The sequence below is a fragment of the Dendrobates tinctorius genome, unplaced genomic scaffold (genome assembly GCF_039654945.1).
Source record: "Dendrobates tinctorius isolate UK_male_01 unplaced genomic scaffold, ASM3965494v1 ptg000017l, whole genome shotgun sequence".
NCBI lineage: Eukaryota > Metazoa > Chordata > Amphibia > Anura > Dendrobatidae > Dendrobates > Dendrobates tinctorius.
The window spans coordinates 7,952,554-7,975,555 of NW_027361685.1; the positions used below are offsets into that span (position 1 = coordinate 7,952,554).

General features: G+C 47.6%; 1 protein-coding gene across 1 annotated transcript in view; it reads left to right on the forward strand.

Moving 5' to 3' along the window:
- LOC141082427 (uncharacterized) overlaps positions 1 to 22,632 on the forward strand; it is a 39,038-nt gene extending 16,406 nt beyond the window's left edge. Inside the window, exons 6-7 of the mRNA XM_073566369.1 lie at positions 56 to 146; positions 20,876 to 22,632. Coding sequence (XP_073422470.1) covers positions 56 to 146; positions 20,876 to 21,816 — 1,032 coding nt within the window. The 3' untranslated portion in view covers positions 21,817 to 22,632. The remainder of the gene's footprint in view (positions 1 to 55; positions 147 to 20,875) is intronic.
- The last annotated feature ends 370 nt before the right edge of the window (positions 22,633 to 23,002 follow it).

Here is a 23,002-nt window from a genome sequence, read left to right on the forward strand (position 1 = left end):
TGATCATAGATGGGACTTCTCCATCTGTCTTTGACCTTTACAATATTTGTTTCAGGATGAAGATCTGACTCATATTAACACTACAGAGACATATGTGAGAAATAATGAGTGGTGTAAAGAGGAGATTCCCACATATGACTGCCCAGGTGAGTAGTAACCACTGAATGGAGAGAAGTCACAGATTCCTCTCAGTCACCGGCTGTGGCTGCTTTATCGGTGGTGTAGTCCGGCCGTATTACCATGATCACCATTTTGCCTCTAGACCACAACATTCTCCACCTAAAACTGTTCAAATGACTTTGGGCATTGAAAGCCCTTTTCTATAGAACTTACAACCTGGAGGATCCACCTACCCCCTGGAAGTCAAATGACAGCCTACGTAGAATGTGCTGAAAGGTTAGAAAATCACTTGAAGAAAAATCTTATGATGGGCCTGAAAGAGAAAGCGGAGGGTAATGATGCTGTTGGCTTCCTAGATCCCTGAGATCTTATTGGATGAATTTTCTCTCCCTTCTGTGCTGCTGAATGTCTCATGACTAGTGTTGAGCTTTCCGATACCGCAAGTATCGGGTATCGGCCCATATTAGCTGTATCGGAATTCCGATACTGACTTCCGATACTTTTTTCCTATCAGATACCGGAATCGGAAGTTCCCATAATGCTATCAGCCCGCACGCTTTGATTCAGCCAATGGGAATCCTCAGAAGTGTGGGCACATCCTGTTAGGCATGTAGGCATGTTAACTATTGGCATGGCTGTGATTGGCTGCTGAAATGATGTCATGATGCACTATAAAAGCCGCCGCCATTTCTGGTCACTCTGCTGTGAATTCAGTTAGGGACAGGCTGCTGTTGAAGACTGTGAGGGACAGTTAGAAATAGCGATTCCACAAAACATATAGTGCTTAACCCAGGCTACATAAACCACCACTGTAGCTTTCTTTTCCCTAGCAGCAGTGTTCACAGCTTTCTGCAAGGGCTGTGTGAGTGCAGCTCACGCTGTGGAGTGGGTCCTTCAGCCACGTCTCGTTGTAGGCCGCCCAGCGTGCATCACTGCTGCCTCATACATATTTTTCTTTTTGAGCTGCTTATTTTTCTTAAATTCTATCTAGTGTGATTCCATCCGTATCCATATACATTGGTTGCAAACACTAGTAGTACACAGCGGAGCCTTTCTGCAGCCTTTCAGTGCTAGTGCCCACTTAGCTGCACTGTTCACAGCTGTCTGAGAGGTCTCTGACTGTGTGTGAGTGCAGCTCACGCTGAGTAGTGTGTCCTTCAGCTACGTCTGGTTGTAGGCCGCTCAGCGTGCGTCACTGCCTCACACATTTTTCTTTTATTGCAGCTCATTTTTTCTCCTATTAGTGTGCATCCATCTGTATCCATATACGGTGGTTGCAAACACTCTAGGGGTGCACAGCGGAGCCTTTCTGCAGCCTGTCAGTACTAGTGCCCACTTAGCTGCACTGTTCACGGCTGTCTGAGAGGTCTCTGACTGTGTGTGAGTGCAGCTCACGCTGAGTAGTGTGTCCTGCAGCTACGTCTGGTTGTAGGCTGCTCAGCGTGCGTCACTGCCTCACACATATTTTTCTTTAATTGCAGCTCATTTTTTCTTCTCCTATTAGTGTGCATCCATCCATATCCATCTACATTGGTTGGTTGCAAACACTATATAGGAGTAGATAGAGGAGCCTTTTTTCTGGCTTGTGCCCTTCAGCTGCAGCCAGATTAGTATTACCCAATTTTTTTGGAGCCTCATCTTTTGCATTGTAGGTTACCTGCCTGCATTGTAATAGCTCCAGAAAGTTGGTGATACTCTCACTTTCAAATCTTTGGTCACATCCTTTTAGTTTTTTTTCCCAAAAAAAAAACAACAAAGTTCACCAAACACTACATTTGAAAGTTGTGCAGGCCACATTAGCTCCCATTAAAGTGTATTCGACACACACACTTCATAAAATTAGTGTTTCTTATACCTGTAACCAGCTGTTCAGGAATAAGCACACTAAGGCCCCCCTTTGTACTTTTCTGCCTATCTTTCTCAGTCTAGCAAGATGAAGAAGGCAGGGAGTAAGGCACGTGGCCGTGGGTGTGGAGTTTCAGCAGGGAGAGGACATGGGGATTCTGCAGGGAGAGGACGTGGGGATTCTGCAGGGAGAGGACGTGGGGATTCTGTGCCTGCTGTTGGCACCAGTGAGTCAGCATCCCCCAGTTTTAGCTGGCAACAGTCCTTTATACGCAGCTTTGTAGGAGCTCACCGTACCCCACTGCTGCGGGAGGAACAAATTGAAGCCGTTGTCGGATGGATGGCAGCTAACGCATCGACTTCAATTACTTCCACATCCTCTCAGGGCCAGAGCACCAAAGAGCAACCATCTGTCTCTTCACCACCTGCCAAAGTGCCCAGGCAGTCAGAGAGCCCTGGACAGGAGCCATCACAGTCTCTACTTCTGTTCTCGGAATCTGTTGGTTTGGAAAGAGGGGGCCAGCCAAGCAGCATTCCAGAATGTGAAGAAGAGGGAGTATGCAGTGATGCGCAAATGCTTTGTCCCTCTGAATCTGAAGAGGCGGGTGGGCCAGTGCCTATGGTCAGCACACCTCAGTACGCATCAGATGATGACGAGACACAGGTGCCACTTTCTGTTGCGTACGGTGCTGGCGAGACAACCCAGGAGAAGCAGGTGTTTGAAGAGGGGAGTGTAGATGATGAGGTCCTTGACCCATCATGGCGTGAGGAACAGGAAGGTGGTGGGAGCAGCTCTGAGGAAGAGATTCCCCGAACGGCCAAAACCGGACGGAGAGGGAGGGGGCAGACTTGGTTGCCTGTAGCCTCCACTTCGGCACCCGTTAGGAGCATTCCACTTTCAAAAGGCAAAACTGGCGCTCCCAAGACTTGCAGTGCGTGGTCCTTTTTTGACACAGTTGCAGATGACATTTGCTTTGTCAAATGCAAGCTGTGTCATCAGAGAGTCAAAAGATGGAAAAATGTCAGCAACCTCAATACCACTAATATGTGGAAACGTGCGGACCAAGCACGAGGTGGAGTCACACAGACACACTGAAGACGTAGGCCAATGTACAGCACCACCTACCACCTCTTCAGCTCGTGTTGGGGCCTCTTCCTCCAGCTCACACACAGCTGGTTCGGCTTCCTCACAGGATCACCAAGGAAGAACATCTGGCACTGTTGTCCGGAGACCCTGTGACATTCCACCCACAGCACCACGTTCCAAGTCATCCTCACACTCCCAGGCCACTCAACAGCCATCGGTAGCACAGGCATGAGAGAAAAGGCGGCCATACTCGGCAAACCATCCCCGAGAACAGGCTCTGAATGCTGGCATTGCCAAATTACTGGCACTTGAAATGCTCTCATTCAGGCTGGTGGAGACTGACACCTTCCGGGACTTCATGGCATTGGTAGTCCCACAATACACCTTGCCCAGCCGCTTTTATTTCAGCAGGCGAACCGTCCCTGCCTTGCAGAAACATGTGGAGGCAAACATAAAACATGCGCTACTAAACTCCGTCAGTAGCAAGGTCGACCTGACCACTGATGCGTGGACCAGTAACCATGGACAGGGACGATACCTTTCCCTCACTGCCCATTGGGTCAATGTTGTGGAGCCGGGTACAGATCTGGAGAGTGGCACTGTACGTGTTCTGCCAACTCCACGGATTGCAGGAATCCAGTCTGTACACATTGACTCCTCCTCCTTCTCAAGTTCCTCTGAAACAGCGCAGCAGAAGCCTATTACGACCGATATGAGCACAGCCGTGGCCAAACGTCAACAGGCCGTACTGAAATTAATTTCTTTGGGGAATCGAAGCCACACAGCGCAGGAGCTCTGGAATGCCATCAAGCAGGAGAGCGACGTGTGGTTTGTGCCAGCGAATCTCTAGCCGGGCTTGGTAGTGTGTGACAATGGCCGAAATCTGGTGGCAGCTCTTGGCCTAGTCAACCTCACTCACATCCCATGTCTGGCACATGTGCTCAACTTGGTCATGCAGAGCTTTCTGAGGGACTATCTGGATCTTGGTGCACTGCTGCACAAGGTCCACATAGAGTGCGCTCACTTGCGGCGTTCCAGCACGGCAAGGTCGCGCCTTGCTGCTCTGCAGCGCCGATTACGCCTTCCGGAACATCGCATCATATGTGACCTACCCACCAGGTGGAATTCTACGTTACATATGTTGGAGCGGTTGTGTGAGCAGCAGGCAGCAGTCATGGAGTACCAGCTGCATCAGGCGCAAACAAGTCGCACTGCACAAGTCGTACCGGTCACACTTCAGCACCACTGAGTGGGCCTCTATGAAGGACATCTGCCTCGTTTTGCATGCCTTCGATGATTCCACGCGGATGGCGAGTGCAGATGATGCACTAGTCAGCATGACTGTCCCCCTTATCTGCCTGCTTCAAAAAACACTGCAAGCACTAAGGGATGAGGTTTTGGAAGAGGTGGAGGATGAGGAGTCCCAAATGCCATCTGCTTCTGGACAGTCTGCGCTACGTGCTTCCTCACAAAGGCCTAGGCAGGGGACACTTTGTGAGGAGGATGAGGAGGAGTCGATGGAGGAGGAAGACATCTCTCCAGAGGAGGGAGGTACACAAAGCTCTAGTCAGTATGTGCAGCGAGGGTGGGGTAATTCAGAGCAGGCAGAGAACACGCCTCAAGCAGGGGACAGCGGTTCTTTGGCAGTTGGGAGTCTGCAGCACATGGTTGACTTCATGCTGCAGTGCCTGAGAAACGACCACCGCATCGCCCACATTCTCTACACGGCTGACTATTGGGTGTACACCCTCCTAGATCCTCGCTACCAGGACAACTTGCAAACCCTCATACCAACGTTGAACCGGGAGCGTAAACTGCAGGAGTACCAAGACACACTGGTGCAGTCCATCATGTTTTCCATTCCACCCGACAGCAGTGGTGTTAGTGCTTTACAAAGCACCTCTGTGCGTCGAGCCAGTGGAGGAAACTCGGCACAAAGAGGGAGCAGAGGCAGCGCCGCAGCACAAGGCAAGACCACTATGGCCCAAATGTGGCAAAGTTTTGTGTGTCCGCCAGAATTGTCTACACCATCACTGATGGCTCCAGTCAGCAGGAGGCAACGTTTCCGTCAGATGGTGACAGACTACATGTCTTGCCCTGTGACTGTACTCCCAGATGGCTCTTCCCCCTTCAAGTTTTGGGTCTCTAAGCTGGATACATGGCCAGAGCTTAGCCAGTATGCATTGGAGGTGCTGGCTTGCCCTGCTGCCAGTGTATTATCGGCACGCGTCTTTAGTGCCGCAAGTGGTGTGCTAACAGACCGTCGCACGCGACTTTCTTCCGATAACGTCGACCGGCTTACTTTTCTGAAAATGAACAAGGCCTGGATCTCCCCAGAATTTGCCAGTCCGCTTCCCGACTAAATAATTGGTTGGCAACTGTATCCAGGTCTCCTGTTGTGTTCATGTTTCTACCACCTGAACTATAGTCCCTGGGCTTCAACACAGCCAGTTGTCGCTCAGATGTGTCGTCTGCACAGAGAAAAGCACTTGCTCCTGTGTTAGTGGGGTTCAGTAATGCCAGCTGCTCCCCTGCTGTGTGGAGGGCAAAGTCTCCTGCTCCATCCACATTCAAAATACTACTGATTTTTAACCCTGCTCCACTTAGGCCTCTGGCTCCACTGTCTCTATTATTTCCCCTGGCCTCCAACCCCGCCAGTGACAGCTCTTAAGTGGCGTCTGCACAATCCACACATGTTCCAGTGTTACTTGGCCTCAGTCACGTCAGTTGATCCTCTGATGTGTGTCCGGCAAGGTCTCCTGCTCTGTCCACATTCCCATTACTAGTAGTGTAAATGAGGACAGAGCAGGAGACCTTGCCGGACACACATCAGGGGATCAACTGACGGGACTGAGCCCAAGTAACACAGGAACAAGTGTGGATTGTGCTGAGGCCACTTCCGAGCTGTCACTGGCGGGGTTGGAGGCCAGGGGAAATACTAGAGACAGTGGAGCCTGAGGCCTAAGTGGAGCACGGTTACAATCAGTAGTAGTCTACAACCTCTATAAAACGTGCTGCAAGTTGGCCTCAGCCTGCTCCATGCCTCATCCTGGGCTCCAACAACACCAGTTGGTGTTCAGAAGTGCCGTCTTCGCAGAGAAAAACACACTTGCTACTGTGTCTGTGGGGTTCAGTAATGCCAGCTGTTCCCCTGCTGTCTAGATGGCAAAGTCTCCTGCTCCATGCACATGCAAACACCATCAGGCCTCAGCCTGCTCCATGCCTCATCCTGGGCTCCAACAACGCCAGTTGGTGTTCAGAAGTGCCGTCTTCGCAGAGAAACACACACTAGCTCCTGTGTTAGTGGGGTTCAGTAATGCCAGCTGTTCCCCTGCTGTGTACTGTAGATGGCAAAGTCTAGTGCTGCCTCCACATGCCAACAACATCAGGCCTCAGCCTGCTCCATGCCTCATCCTGGGCTCCAACAACGCCAGTTGGTGTTCAGAAGTGCCGTCTTCGCAGAGAAACACACTCTAGCTCCTGTGTTAGTGGGGTTCAGTAATGCCAGCTGTTCCCCTGCTGTGTAGACGCGAAAGTCTCCTGCTCCATCCACATGCCAACAACATCAGGCCTCAGCCTGCTCCATGCCTCATCCTGGGCTCCAACAACGCCAGTTGGTGTTCAGAAGTGCCATCCTCGCAGAGAAACACACACTTGCTCCTGTGTTAGTGGGGTTCAGTAATGCCAGCTGTTCCCCTGCTGTGTCGACGGCAAAGTCTCCTGCTCTATCCACATGCAAACTACTACAGATTTGTAACTGTGCTCTCTAGTTTTTCCCCTGGCCTCCAACCCCGCCAGTTCCTGCTCTGAAGTGGCGTCTGCACAATCCACACTAGTTCCTGAGTTACTGTGGCTCAGTCACGTCAGTTGATTCCCTGATGTGTGTCCGGCAAGGTCTCCTGCTCTGTCCACATTCCCATTACTAGTAGTGTGAATGAGGACTGAGCAGGAGACCTTGCCAGACACACATCAGGGGATCAACTGATGTGACTGAGCCACAGTTACACAGGAACAAGTGTGGATTGTGCAGACGCCACTTCAAAGCAGGAACTGGCGGGGTTGGAGGCCAGGGGAAATACTAGAGACAGTGGAGCCGGAGGCCATAGTGGAGCACGGTTACAATCAGTAGTAATCTACAACCTCTATAAAACCAGCTGCAAGTTGGCCTCCGCCTGCTGCATGCTTCATCCTGGGCTACAACACAGCCAGTTCTAGCCTGTGTCTGTGGGGTTCAGTAACGCCAGCTGTTCCCCTGCTGTGTGGATGGCAAACTCTCCTGCTGCCTCCAAACTCACACTACATCGTATTTTCTCCTCGCCGCAAGTAGGCCTCAGCCTGCTCGGAGCATTGATCCTGGGCTACAACACAGCCAGTTGTAGCCTGGAAGTGCCATCCGCACAGATTGAAACACTCGCTCCGGTGTCTGTGGGGTTCAGTAACGCCAGCTGTTCCCCTGCTGTGTGGATGGCAAAGTCTCCTGCTGCCTACACAGTCACACTACTGATTTTTAACCGTGCTCCACTTAGGCCTCTGGCTCTACTGTCTCTAGTATTTCCCCTGGCCTCCAACCCCGCTAGTCGCTGCTCTGAAGTGGCGTCTGCACAATCCACTCTTGTTCCTGTGTTACTGTGGCTCAGGCACGTCAGTTGATCCACTGATGTGTGTCCGGCAATGTCTCCCGCTCTGTCCCCATTACCATTACTAGTAGTGGGAATGTGGACAGAGCAGGAGACCTTGCCGGACACACATCAGTGGATCAACTGACGTAAATGAGCCCCAGTCACACAGGAACAAGTGTGGATTGTGCACACGCCACTTCAGAGCAGCGACTGCCGGGGTTGGAGGCCAGGGGAAATACTAGAGACAGTAGAGCCAGAGGCCTAAGTGGAGCCCGGTTAAAATCAGTAGTTGTGTACAACCAATATAAAACTCGCTCCAAGTAGGCCTCAGCCTGCTGCATGATTGACCCCTGGGCTCCAACATCGCCAGTTGCAGCTCAGAAGTGTCTTTGGCACGGGTACTCCCTCCTGCCCAGCCTGGTTCCAGCCCGCCTGCTGTTTCCGGGTAGTGTCAACTGTCTGATGAACTCCCACTGCTGGTGAAGAGAGGTAGTGAAATTGATTGGGATGGGAAGAACCTGTCATCTGAACTGGCGGAGTGTGATTGGACATCTGGAATTTCTGAGTGGATATAAGGCAGCCGACGCCCTGCAGGGCTGCTGGTGATCCTTTCTGCTCTGAGCTCTTGCATCCAGCTTAGTTCCTGTCTACTAAAAGCTATGTTTTTTCCCTGCTATTATTCCATGAGATTTTGTCTGGTTTCCTTAGTGTTTGTATTTAGCCAGTCCTGGTTGGGACTGGCTGAATTCCATTTTTGTCTCTGATCAGTTGATCTCTTTGCTCTGTTTTCAGAATATACCTGAGTGCTTAGTGAGGGCCTTTTTCCCTATCAGATGGTTGGGACATTTTTGGTAGGGTTTTTTGCGGATTGCAGCCAGCATCTTTTCTGTCCTGTCCTATCTAGTTAGTTGGGCCCCATCGCTTGCTCAGCCTGTCTTTCTGTCTGTGTTTGTGTTTTCATCTGTTTTTCACCGACAATACATGTTGGGGGATGTCTATTGCTTTGGGGTCTGCTCTGGGGCAGTTTAGATTTCCCCTTTCCTTCTTTAGGCTTATGTATTTCTCCGGCTGTGACGAGGGGTCTAGGGCACCGTAGGAACCCCCCATGGCTTCTGTTAGTTGTGGTGTATAGGATCAGGGGTCTGCAATCCGATAGCTACCAACCTCTCCGGTTTTCTGGACTTAGCTTGTATTTTTGTTTTCTCCTCCTGAATCATAACAGTCAATGTCACTTTGCCACCGATACGTTGTCCTGTCGTGTTGCGGTCGGGTTAGCCGAGTCTATGGTGCCTGCAGTTTTGGTGCTTCCTATGTAGGACTGTGGGTTTCGGTAACTGCGGCCGGCTCACGGCCTTGTAACTTTGTTTTTTTCATGGGTACCTTCCGCTACCCATCCGGGTTCCAGCACCGTCAGCTGGTTCTCGGCAGTGCCTTTGGCCTAGGTGCCTCCTTCTTGGTATCCGAGTTTCAGCAACGTCTGCTGGTCCTTGGTAGTGCTTTTTAGCACAGGTACCTCCTGCTTAGAAACCGTGTTCCAGCACTGTCAGCTGGTCCACGGTTGTGCCATTGGCTCTTGTTCCTTCTGCTGCCACTCTGGGTTCCAGCACCGTCAGCTGGTTCTCGGTAGTGCCATAGAGTATTGTAGCTTCTGCTACCCATCCGGGTTCCAGCACCGTCAGCTGGTTCTCGGCAGTGTCTTTGGCACGGATACTCCCTCCTGCCCAGCCTGGTTCCAGCCCGCCTGCTGTTTCCGGGTAGTGTCAACGTCACTTTGCCACCGATACGTTGTCCTGTCGTGTTGCGGTCAGGTTAGCCGAGTCTATGGTGCCTGCAGTTTTGGTGCTTCCTATGTGGGCTGCGGGTTCTGGTAATAAAGGCTGGTTCCGTAGTGCCAATAGGACAAGCACCCCCTGTTGGACTGTGGTTTTCGGAAACTGCGTCCTGCTCGCGGCCTTGCAACTTTGTTGATCATGGGTACCTTCTGCTACCAATCCGGGTTCCAGCACCATCAGCTGGTTTTCGGCAGAGCCTTTGGTCTAGGTGCCTCCTTCTCGGTATCCGAGTTCCAGCAACGTCTGCTGGTCCTTGGTAGTGCTTTGGAGCACAGGTACCTCCTGCTTAGTAACCGTGTTCCAGCACCGTCAGCTGGTCCATGGTTGTCCCATTGGCTCTTGTTCCTTCTGCTGCCCCTCCGGGTTCCAGCACCGTCAGCTGGTCCACGGTTGTCCCATTGGCTCTTGTTCCTTCTGCTGCCCCTCTGGGTTCCAGCACCGTCAGCTGGTCCTCGCTAGTGTCATTTGCTCTTGCAGCTTCTGCTACCCATCCGGGTTCCAGCACCGTCAGCTGGTTCTCGGCAGTGCCTTTGGCCTAGGTGCCTCCTTCTTGGTATCCGAGTTCCAGCAACGTCTGCTGGTCCTTGGTAGTGCTTTGGAGCACAGGTACCTCCTGCTTAGTAACCGTGTTCCAGCACCGTCAGCTGGTCCATGGTTGTGCCATTGGCTCTTGTTCATTCTGCTGCCCCTCCGGGTTCCAGTACCGTCAGCTGGTTCTCGGCAGTGCCTTTCGCCTAGGTGCCTCCTTGGTATCCGAGTTCCAGCAACGTCTGCTGGTCCTTGGTAGTGCTTTGGAGCACAGGTACCTCCTGCTTAGTAACCGTGTTCCAGCACCGTCAGCTGGTCCATGGTTGTCCCATTGGCTCTTGTTCCTTCTGCTGCCCCTCCGGGTTCCAGCACCGTCAGCTGGTCCACGGTTGTCCCATTGGCTCTTGTTCATTCTGCTGCCCCTCCGGGTTCCAGTACCGTCAGCTGGTTCTCGGCAGTTCCTCAGCCTTCTTGTACCTTCTGCTACTTTTCCAAGTTCAAGCTTGTGGAAATGGTTTTTGATTCTCACTCTGGATCTCCCTGACAATGACCCTGAAGACGACGACCCTGAAGACTACACAGAAGAATACCTAAAGATGACCCTGAAGAAGATGACCAAGAGGACAAAGGACAGGAAGACAACCACCAAGATGCAGAACAACAAGAGACAGAAGACCAAGAAGCATAAAAACCAAAAGCAGAAGAACATTAAGCATAAGACTAAAAATCAGAGCAAATGATATTATCTAATTTATAAGCAGAAGACTAAACAGTGTATGGGGGTGAGTCCATTCCTCCTCGTGGTGCCCCTGGAAAAGGCCTGCTGCTGCAGGCCAAACTGAACGCGGACAAATCCTGTTGTAAATCTGTTGTCACAGGCTGAACGGAAGGTGTAATCTTCAAACTTTTATAGATAACAACTGCAGGAATGCCTGACACAAATAAGAATATGATGAAGAAGAATAGGAAGAAGTTGAATATGAAGAAGAATAATAGTTGAATAAGAAGAATATGAAGAATCTAAAATAAAAATTAAATAGGAAGAAGGTGAAGAAGAAGATGAATAAGGTGAAGAAGTTGATGAAAAAGATGCTGCTGAGGATGATGAAGGAGAAAGTGTGGGAGAAGTAAAAAAGAAGGTGAAGAGCATGGAAGTAGTGAAACATACATATCTGACAAAATATAAAAGAGGTTAACAGTAAATATCTTTGTAACTCCAAACGTCTTTAAGAAAATTTTTTTAATTCCTGCTATTCCATTTGATTGGGCTAAAACTCTATGGCTTTAATGTCTCCTACACCTCCCACAATACATTCTACATTATTATTAGTTGTGTTTCTTCATGTAGAACTAACCTACAGGGAAAGAAAGGTTTTTTTTTAATTCCGATATTTCAGTTCCATTGACTTGAATGGGACTTCCGGGATCGGAATCGGCGATACCTGATACTTTTTTTAGATCGGCCGATCCATTCCGATCTGATATTTTTCAGTATCGGGTGGTATCGCTCAAAACTACTCATGACCAGGTCCAGTCTTTCTGGTCAAACTTTGCTTTTTTGAGCGACAACATTAAATGTGCAGTGAGGCCAAGTGTGAATTTCTGTGCAATAACTAATTTCCCTTTATCCCCACTTTTCATTTTGTGTTAAAACTACCGTAGTTTTAGGACTATAAGACGCTTGAGGAAAATGGGGGGGTGAGTCTTATAGTCTGGATGTACCGGCTCTGGATGTGGTGGGAAGTTGGGGAAACGGCAGATGGTCACAGGAGGCTGGAGCCGGGGGCTGCGGCTAACTCGTGTTCCCGCTGCTAAAGAGAAATGAATATTCACTGCATTCCATGCCCATGGGCTTGGAGGACAATGAATATTCATTTCTCTTTAATAATAGTGTCTTGATCTGATTACCCCCCCAAACCCGATCCTGGTATGCATGGCCCCATCCTTATAATTGGCCCACACCCCCATCCCCATCCTGGTATGCATGGCTGTTGTGAACACTTGTGACCTGGCTTCTGAGTTTGGGCTCCCTCTGGTGGTTGCTGCAGGTAATGGAGCTGGTCGGGTTGACAAAAGTCAATCACCTGAAGATGATGATTGGAGGTCAGGTGTTACAGACTGGGAAGATTTAAGTGAGCAACCTTCCCTCAATTGTTGCTGGTGATTTGGTTTCTTCCTGTGCATTTGGAAGTCTGCCTGCCCCCTGCTTGGTCCTGCATCGTTCAGATGAGTCATTTGTTTGCTGGAATCTTTTTGCATTTGATCCAGTTTTTGCCTTTCTCTGATTTCTGCTTTGCAGGTGTTAGTTCAGCCTTGTTCCCTGCGGGGACCTGTGCTGGACCCTGTTGTGAACTCATTTTCTGGTCTATCAGTTGTGAGTTCTCCTTCCGGGCTCCCTCTGGTGGTAACAGGAGGTAGTGAGGTTGATTTAATTAGTAGAGATCTGCCACCTCATGATGAGGATAACAATTGGATCTCTGGAATCTCAGACTGGATTTAAGTCAGCCGACGCCCTATTCCGGTGCTGGTGATTCCTTCTGGCTTTTCAGGTCTTGGTTTTCAGCTCTGTTCCAGTCATCTCAAGCTAAGTGTTTCTGCTAATGTTCACACTTGATTTTGTTTGTCTATTCAGTTTTTTGTGTGGTCAGCCAGCCCCGGCTGGGGCTGTGCTGAATTTCCACTCTTGTTTATCTGTATTTGCCAATTTGCTTTTTGTCCCTTATTAGATTGGCCTCTTTTTTGCTCTGTCTCAGAATATTTCAGAGTGCTGATTGTTGTGAGTTCATTTTTCCCTTCACCATTGAGGTCTGATGAACTCCCTCCTCTAGTGAAGGAAGGTAGTGAGACTGATTACCAAACACCTGGGCAGCTAGATGATGACTGGGTGGCTGGAATTGAGGACTGGATATAAGGCTGCCGACGCCCTTCTTCCTGGCTGGTGATTTTCCTGCTGGATTCTTGGAGACCAGTCTGATTCCTGCATCTCAAAGCTAAGTTTTTCTGCTCTGCTTTGTACTCCAGTTTTGTTTTTGTTTTGCCTTGTTTTTTGGGAGTTCTGCCATCCCCGGCCGGGGGTGAGCTGAATTCCATTTTTGTCTCTGATCTGTTGATATTTTGTTCTGTCTTCAGAATATACCTGAGTGCTGATATAGTCTTTTGAAGCCTAGCGACTTCAGGGCCTGTTTTTCCTATCAGTCGGTTGGCTCATTTTGATAGGGTTTTTGCGGATGGCAGACAGCAGCTTTCCTATCCTGTCCTATGTAGTTAGCTTGGGCCCCATCATTTGCTCAACCTATCTTTCTATCTGTGTTAGTGTTTTCATCTTGCTTCACCGTCATTATATGTTGGGGGCTGCCTATTGCTTTGGGGTCTGCTCTGGGGCAGTTTAGTTTTTCCCCTTTCTGTCTTTAGGCTATATAGTTCTCCGGCTGTGATCGAGGGGTCTAGGGCACCGTAGGAACCCCCCACGGCTACTGCTAGTTGTTGTGGATAGGTTCAGGGGTCTGCAATCCGATAGCTGCCAACCTCTCTGGTTTTTCTGGACTAAGCTGGTATTTTGTTTTTTTCCTCCTTTGGTGACTCATCATAACAGCTGATATAGTGGGAGAAGTCTAGTGTCTTCAGGGTTAATTTTGTTATCAGAAGTGTTGGACATTATTTTTGTAGGGTTTTTGGGCAGATTGCAGACAGTCTTTCCTTTCCTGTCCTTTCTAGTTAGTTTGGGCCCCATCGTTTGCTCAGCCTATTTTCCTGCCTGTGTTTGTGTTTTCATCTTGTTTCACCGTCAATACATGTGTGGGGGCTGTCTATTCCTTTGGGGTCTGCTCTGGGGCAGTTAGTTTTCCCCTTTTCTTGCTTTAGGCTTATTTAGTCCTCCGGCTGTGACGAGGCATCTAGATTCATCGTAGGAACGCTCCACGGCTGCTGCTAGTTGTGTGGTTAGGGTCAGGGGTCTGCAATCTGCATAGTTACCAACTTCTTTGGTTTTCTGTGACTTAGCTTGTTTAGTTTTCCTCCTCGGTGACCTATTCATAACAGGACCTTGTTCCATATGCCACAGCTCATATCAGTGTGTTCAGTATTGCTAATCCCCTGTTATGTCAGTATCTTTTGTTTTGCTCCAAGTTCACACCAGAATTCTGATCTAGTGGGGGACAAGTCGTGTGGCTTCAGTATTTTTGCATATCATACGTGTTGGATTTTTCTTAGGGTTTTTGCGTGATTGCAGACAGTATCTTTCTTGTCCTGTTCTATCTAGACAGTTTGGGCCCCATCATTTGCTTACTCTATTTTCTACCTGTGTTTTGTGCCTCATCTTGTCTCATCAGCAATATATGTTCGGGGGCTATCTATTCCTTTGGGGTTCTACTCCGGGGCAGTTTAGCTTTCCCCTTTCTTGCTTTAGGCTTAGTTAATTCTTTGGCTGTGCCGAGGCATCTAGGGCCTCGTAGGTACGTCCCATGGCTAATTCTAGTTGTGTTGTCAGTTTAGGGGTCTGCAATCTTGCAATCTTCTTAGTTACCAACCTTTCTGGTTATCTGGTTGCCTAGCCTATTCCCCAGCTATCCTGCTCGGTTACCTAATCATAACACATGGCCCCATCAGAAAACATTAAAAATGCAAACCATTACACTTACCTACCCCGCGCTTCCTCACAGCGTCCTGCTTCGGTGCTTGCAACTGCTATATGCTTGTAAGCAGCACTTGGCAGGGACGTCATGCGCTGCTCACAAGCAGAGCACAGATGCCAGGACTGTGCACGCAAAGGGCAGTGAGTATTCATTGCTCTTCAGTAGCGCACAGTGTCAGCAACTAGCTTCCTGCTGCTACCGGTGGTCACATGTGCCGTTACTTAAGAGAAATGAATATTCATGAATACGCACTGTTCCCAGCGCTGCTTACAAGCACAACCGGAGCAAGAGGCTGCAAGGGAGCACCGGGTAGGTAAGTGTAATGGTTTGTTTTTTACTGTTTTCTGATAAGGCCATGCATACCAGGATAGGAATGGGGGTGGGGGCCACTTATAGGTATGGGACCATGCATACCAGGACAAGATGGGGCTGTAGGTTACCAGCAAGTGCGTTGGATGCAGTGACGAGCAGGGGGCAGAGCAAGTGTTAACGGGTGTCTTTTTATAACCAGAGAAAAAGATAACAATGCTTTCCCCATGCAGGGAGTTAATATATACAAGATGCACAGAAGTATTGCGCGGACAAGTATGTGGAAGTTCAGTATTATGCAGTGACAGCTTGACTTCACCTGTCAACAATGGTAACAACGAAAAAAGAATTGCTAACGACGGGAGAGGAAAAAACAGTAGAGTTCAACTTATCAGACTCTGTCATCCGAAGGGAGGTGGTTGAAAGATTCCACGATGGCGCCACAGATGGCGCGTCATGTTGAGGAAGCGGTCCTGGATGAACCGGAGGCACTCTCTCTTAGCGGTGAAGAAGAGTCCGGGACCTTTTGGTGGGCTGCTGTATGTCCAGGTACCGGTGGCTGTTGTTTAGGCGGATGAGGTGGAGGCTTCTGGTATCAAGGCCACAGCCGTGGATGTAAAGTCAAAGTCTCCGACGGGAGCCGTGAACTCTACACTGTCTGCTGTCAAGCGTTGCACAGTACGGTCAGCGCTTCCTGCCTGCGGTCACGTAGGGTCAGCGTCCAGCAGCGGTAAGCGGTCACTGGTGCTGTTGCTGGATGTTGGGGGTGCGCACTCAAGCGCAGTCTGTCGTCAGTAGTGTTACCTGCTGGGAGGGAGCAAACTTTCCTCTGCTGCACCTCCTGTCTTCCCACCAGAAACCCCAGGTTCCGGCACACCCCCCTTTTTATATCAGACCCACCCTTTGCAGCAGAGGTCACAGGTCTGTCCCGGTCAGGTTCTCTGTCCCCCTGCCACACTAGTGGCAGTTCCAATGGTTACGGCCCACAGACACTGTTGCCTTTATTGTTCTGGTCCTTCCTCCTACAGGGCCATGCATACCAGGATAAGGATGGGGCCATGCATACCAGGATAGGGCTGATTGGACCATGCATACCAGGACAAGATAGGGGACCCTGCATACCAGGATAGGGATGGGACCATGTATACTAGGACAAGATGGGACCATATATACTAGGACGAGATGGGGGCCCTGCATACCAGGATGAGATGCGGGCCCTGCATACCAGGATGAGATGGGGCCCTGCATAGCAGGATAGGGATGATGGGGCCATGCATACCAGGATAGAGATGAGGTGGCATGCATACTAGGATTAGATGGGGGGCCCTGCATACCAGGATGGGGATGGAACCATGCACACCAGGATAGGGATGAGGGATACATGCATACGAGGATGGGGATGGGGCCAGTCATATCAGGATAGGGATGAGGGATCCATGCATGCCAGGATAGGGATAAGGTGGCCTTGCATACCAGGGTAGGGATGAGGGGGCCAAGTGTATCAGAATGGGGAGGAGGGGACCATATATACCAGGATAGGGGATATTAAGTACAGAATTGACCACATTTTTTGATTCAATTTGTTTTTCCTAATTTTCTCCTCTAAAACCTAGGTGCGTCTTATGGTGCAAAAAATACGGTAAGTGTGAATTTTCTGTACAATAACAGAGTTTCCCTTTAGCCTGAAATTTCAATTTCTTTTAAAACCAAGTAACTTCAAGGAGGATTGTGATAAACTACAGGACAAACATTCCACCTGTGCCATGATGGATCTCTAAGCTGTGCGTGGCTGATGGCTGTAATATACATTTATTCCCGCCTGCAGGAGATGTGTTGGCTCCAGCCCTGGTGTCATAGATTTACTAAACGTCATGAATTCCATCATGTTTTCCATCCTAAGGAATTCAGATAACTACACAATCTCTCCTGAAATGGGGGCGCTAATACTTTCTCTACTCTTCTGGTCAGGACTCACAGTGGCTCCAATGGTCCACCATAAATGAGTGCAACTTGTACATATGTTGTTGTTGGGGATGTAACATAATTTTTTATTCTACGTCTTTTTTTAACCTGTTCATTCTGTATGATAGTTTGATTGTGGTGGGATCGGCCTTCCTGCCTAATGTGAGTCTGTATCTCCCTGATAGTCTTGAAAAAAATCTCTCCATTGCTGCTTTCAAATGCCTAAGATCTAAATTTAACGGGAACCTGTCAGCAGGATTGTGCTCAGTAACCTACAGACACTGTCAGGTCAGCGCCGTTATACTCATTACAATGATACCTGGTGATGAAATCCGTCTTGTGGTTGTTGTTTAATCTGTATTTGTAGTTTTCAGTTAATGAGATTCTCGTGCTCTGGGGCGGGGCTGTGGGCGGGGCTTTATGTGGTGCTCTGATTCCATATTCATCTGTATTGGCTTATGACAGGTCGCTGATCCCTCACTGACCTGCCCCCCATTATTACATAATGCATATAATAGTGTTGATATTATTCCTGACAATGCCTATAATATTGTGGCTATTGTGAGGCTTAGAAAATAAAAGTTTACAAATGACACTGGCGGCACCTGTCCAGTAGCATCTATCTCTTACTTATAGATGGTACTGTGCAGGCGCCATTTTTCTGGATGTAATTTTTTATGTAAAATAGGGGGCAGGTCACTGAAGGAATTAGTGTCATAAGCCAATACAGATGAATATGTACGCAGAGCACCACATAAAGCCCCGCCCACAGCCCCGCCCCAGAGCCACTCCCACAACCCCACCCTGAAGCACGAGAATCTCATTAACTGAAAACTACAAATATAGATTCAACAGTAACCAGCCCGCACTGCCCAGAAAAGACACATCTATTAGATGCGCCAATTCCGACGCTTCTCCTGGGTCTTCCCACTTGTTCTGTAACGGTGGCAAGTGGGGTTCATATTTGTATATTTGTGTGGTTGATGTCACCCTTTTATTGTCAGGTGACATCAAGCCCACGGCTTAGTAATGGAAAGGTGTCTATCCATTACGAACCCCATAGTTACATGGTAAATAAAGACACAGCCAGAATAAAGTCTTTTATTAGAAATAAAACAAAACAGTTTTCCTTTTTCAGAAATAACAAACACAGTTATACTCACCAACACCTAAGTGGGAAGAGTCGGGCAAAGCGCCAGAATTGGCGCATCTAATAGATGCCTTTTCTGGGCAGCTGCGGGCTGCTATTTTTAGGCTGGGGGGGTCAATATCCATGGCCCCTTACAAGCCTGAGAATACCAGCCCCCCAGTTGTCAGCTTTAGCAAGGCTGGTTGTCAAAAATGGAGGGGAACTCCACGCTGTTTTTTAAATTATTTATTTAAATAATTAAAAAAACAGTGTGAGGACCCGTCTATTCTTGATAACCAGCCTTGCTGAAGTTGACAGCTGAGGATTGCAGCCCCCAGTTGTGAGTTTTGCCAGAGAGGTTATAGAAAATACAGGGGAACCCACACCGTTTTTTTCATTCATTTATTTAGTTATAGCGCAGGCGGCAGGTGAAGAATACTCCCATCATCCGCTCCTGATGTCACTGTACTTAGCAGCAGCAGGTGTAGGTTGATGGGAGTAATAGTCCCAAAAGCCCGCACCTACTATCATCATTCTCACTTTAATATAACTCTCATCATTCTCCCCGCCGGCAGAGCAGAGGAAAATGATGAGAGCGTCTTCAGCACCCACCACCGGGGAACAGCGCTTACTGTACCGCTTCTTCCCTGCCGGCCATCCATGTGGTACTGATGCTGTACACGGGTGGCACACGGTTGTCACACATGTGCCACAAGTATTACACACATGGACATCTCTGGTACCATTTTTTACGGTACCGGAAATATCAGGACGTGTGAAATCGGCCTTATACACAGTTCTCTTTAAATGCCTAATATTTCTTCTTGAAACTCATCTGACAGAAAATATTGGACCTTACGATAGTATAGATTGTGAAATCTCCGTGACCCATACGCTAATTACCCCAGAGAGGTTTCACCACTAGCTGCTCATTTATTACTGATGGAGACTGTGGAGTTTGATCATTTCAGTAGTTCCTAGTCAGGCCCCATTATTAATATCTGACGTGTGTCACTTTATGTGGTGGTAAGTTTGGAATTCTTCACAAAGGATAATAGAAAACAAATGGATCTTACAAATTATTTTCCAGCTTCGCACTATCCCTACACACGGTTGTACTCTACTGTCTGGGCACATGGCAGTGTTCAGAAGGGAAGGAGCGCCATTTAGCTATTTGAATGCAGATCTTGCTGGAATAGTTTGCAGACACAATGTATTGGGAGCACTGTTCGTGGTCACCTGGCAGCTCAAAAGATGTCCACCATGAACATGCTTGGCTCTACTCTGCTTTCCATATCCCAAGGATTGCCTTGCTCATCGCCCTTTAACACCATTACATGGATCTGGACTTACACTGGGACCCCTAGGCTTGGACCATGATGTTACCTGCTATTCTGTGGTGTTAGATGGCAAGAAGAATAGTCAGGTAGCTGGGTCAGAACCAGAAGGACAGAATACAGAATCAGAAGACACAAGAGTAGTCAGTAAACGGGCCACGGTCACAGCAGGAAACAAATACACAAGCCGCAAGCTGAGCACAGAGGACTGAACCAGAGGAGAACAGCGCTGTATCTGGCAGATTCCGGCCATGTGCTTTGCGCTTTAGTAGGGTGTGGTACTTTCCAATTGGCTGGAGTAGGGAGCAGATTACTCCAGCTGGACAGCAGGAACAGATCCCAGATGAGATTGGACACACCATATGCAGAAGCCCTAATATAACTAAATGACAGAAAACCAGAATAGTCGAAATCCCCATAAAGTGATTCCATTTTATAAATTAATTCACTGAGGGTTATAATCCTTAGGAGGAGTGAATATTGTGACTCCACAGCCACTTTCTGGAAGTTAACACACAGTGGATGTTGGAGAGTGAAAATTACACATTTGCCATTTTCTTACCCAGCACATAGTGCCCAGATTGTGCTCCAGGAGACACACATCACAAATTAAGTGGATTCTTCTCACTATAATATTGCTAAATACAGGGATCCTAAATGTTGTTTGCGCACACTGCAAGACTCCGAAATGAGAGCGGATTTTGCTGGATTGGTTTATAGAAACCTTGTCGCTTTTCAGCAGCCTTTGAGCCACTAATAGTGTGGGAACCTCTGTTTTTCCATTGACAGATGATGGACCTGAGTGAGGACTTGTTTTTTGTGAGATGAGAATTGGTATTATTTTCGCCTACATAACATTGATTGGTTTCTTTTAATTCGATATTTGGGAGGCAGAATGAACAAACAGTTGAACACCGCACACTACTGGTTCATCCAACAAGGTTTTCTGTTAAGGCCCTTTTACATTTAGCGATGCACCAGCGACCCGGTCAGGATCGCTGGTGCATCGCTAGTGAGCTGTCACACAGGCAGACCTCACAGCGATGCAGCAGCGACGCAGCGCACGATACTCACCTTTCAGACACAGCGATCCTGACATCCTCCCGCCCGCCTCCACGCGTCGCTCGTCGTCACAGCAGGAAGCCCCAGCAGGAAGCTGACGACGAGAAATGGAGCCGCCCGATCTCGCGCGATCAGCGATGGACAGCGGGGGAGCCGGTCGGAGGTAAGTATCACACATAGCGATATCGCTAGCGATATCACTATAACGTCACAAAATCAGTGACGCTATAGCAATATTGTTAGCGATATCGCTATGTGTAAAACCCCCTTTAGACTGTGAACTGTCATTGTCTTGGTAAATAATTAAAGCTTTTACATAAACTGTCCATAAAAATGGCAAGCTAAGTAGAAATGTTCAAAATTATAAAACTCAAGGATATTTTATTAATAAATAATAATTGTTTTTTATCTTAGCAGATGACTGTACCAGGAGATCAGAGGGACAGCTGACATCTTCAACTTTTAAATCTGATGATCTTGAGATCCTACAAGATACAACTGAAGTGATTGCTATTACTCCAGATATATCATCATCTATTCACAGCAAAGATCTGTCATCTGGTCCTATGAAACAGGTCCCATCTTCTGATTCATTACCGACTACTAAGAAAAATCAAAGTCACAAAAGAGGCATTAAAAAACAAACTGCTCCTAAAGCAAAGAAGCGTTTTTCATGTTCAGAATGTGGGAAATGTTTTAACAAGAAATCACATTTTGTTACACACCAAAGAACTCACACAGGGGAGAAGCCTTTTTCCTGTTCAGAATGTGGGAAATGTTTTAGGAATAAATCAGATTGTCTTAAGCACCAGAGAATCCACACAGGAGAGAAGTCTTTTTCCTGTTCAGAATGTGGGAAATGTTTTAATCATAAATCAGTTCTTGATAGACACCAGAGAACCCACACAGGTGAGAAGCCATTTTCCTGTTCAGAATGTGGGAAATGTTTTAACAATAAATACGATTGTATTGATCACCATAGAATTCACACAGGTGAGAAGCCATTTTCCTGTTCAGAATGTGGGAAATGTTTTAACAATAAATACGATTGTATTAATCACCATAGAATTCACACAGGGGAGAAGCCTTTTTCCTGTTCAGAATGTGGGAAATGTTTTAACAATAAATCAGATTGTGTTAAGCACCAGAGAACTCACACAGGGGAGAAACCATTTTCATGTTCAAAATGTGGGAAATGTTTTAGCAGAAAATCATATTGTGATAAGCACCAGAGAACTCACACAGGGGAGAAGCCTTTTTCCTCTTCAGAATGTGGGAAATATTTTAACCAGAAAGCGCTTCTTGATCGCCATCAGATCAGTCACACAGAAGAGAAGCCATTTTCATTTTCATAATGTGGGAAATATTTTACTTGGAACTTTTTTATGTTCATAATGTTGGAATAGTTTTAACCAAAATTGAATCTTCTTAAATGGGTTGTCTCTTGTCATTCCTCATGTTTGCTAACAAAAGGATAAAACTAAACTTTATTAATTCCAAATATAAAACTATATCCATAATTCACCCCCTGAAGGTTAGTCAGAAAGTGAGTAATAGAAAAAACATATACCCCACGTCTCAGTATATAGGGTGAGGTGACGTATACACACTCTCCAAGCCTCTCATTTCTACGGGTTTCATCGTCCTCACCAAAGACGACTCATCAGTAGAATATTTAATATTGATCTATACTCAAGCGAGACTAAACGAAAAAAAAACAACCTAAAATCATGTATCATGTTATTCAAAACAATTGGAAAACTAGCCCCATATTGGCAGATACCAGACCTCAAACTATATACTTTGGAAGTTTATAAGCCCCTCCAGTGTCAGGAATAGATAGTATGATTTTGAATTTACCTAATGACTGCAATGAAACAATTTAATAATTTAAAGGGGTGTGAATACTTTCCATACCCGCTGTATCAGTAAAAATAACTCATCTTTATTAGGTAAAGTATAAAAGAATTGCACCATTTTCCGATACCCGTTGTGTCTCCATTTTTCATGATGTCGGATTGGGTGAAGGCTTATTTTTTGTGTGCCGAGCTGACATTTTTAATTGGATACCATTTTGGTGCAGATACGATCTTTTGGTCATCCTTTATTGCTTTTTAATGTTGCGGCGATAAAAAAAAAGTAATTGTGGCGTTTTGACATTTTTTCTCTTTACGACATTTAGCGATCAGGTTAATTCTCATTTATGATTATGTACAAAAGAGAAAAAAGTGATGGCACTCACCGTTCTGTCATGAAAATTCTTTATTGATTAAAAGGCATTGGCACAGGAGGAACGTACAGAGAGGACCGTTGACGCACAAGTGCATGAAACGGCCACCGTCCACTCTCTGTACGTTCCTCCTGTGCCAATGCCTTTTAATCAATAAAGAATTTTCATGACAGAACGGTGAGTGCCATCAGATTACATGTTTGCTTCTCTGGATTGAGCACCCGTTCGGATGGTAGTTTGGCGGTCGGTCCAGGTGTGTGATTTTGGACTTGAATAGCAGTCATGAAACTGCTTAGAGGTTAAGGAGCAGT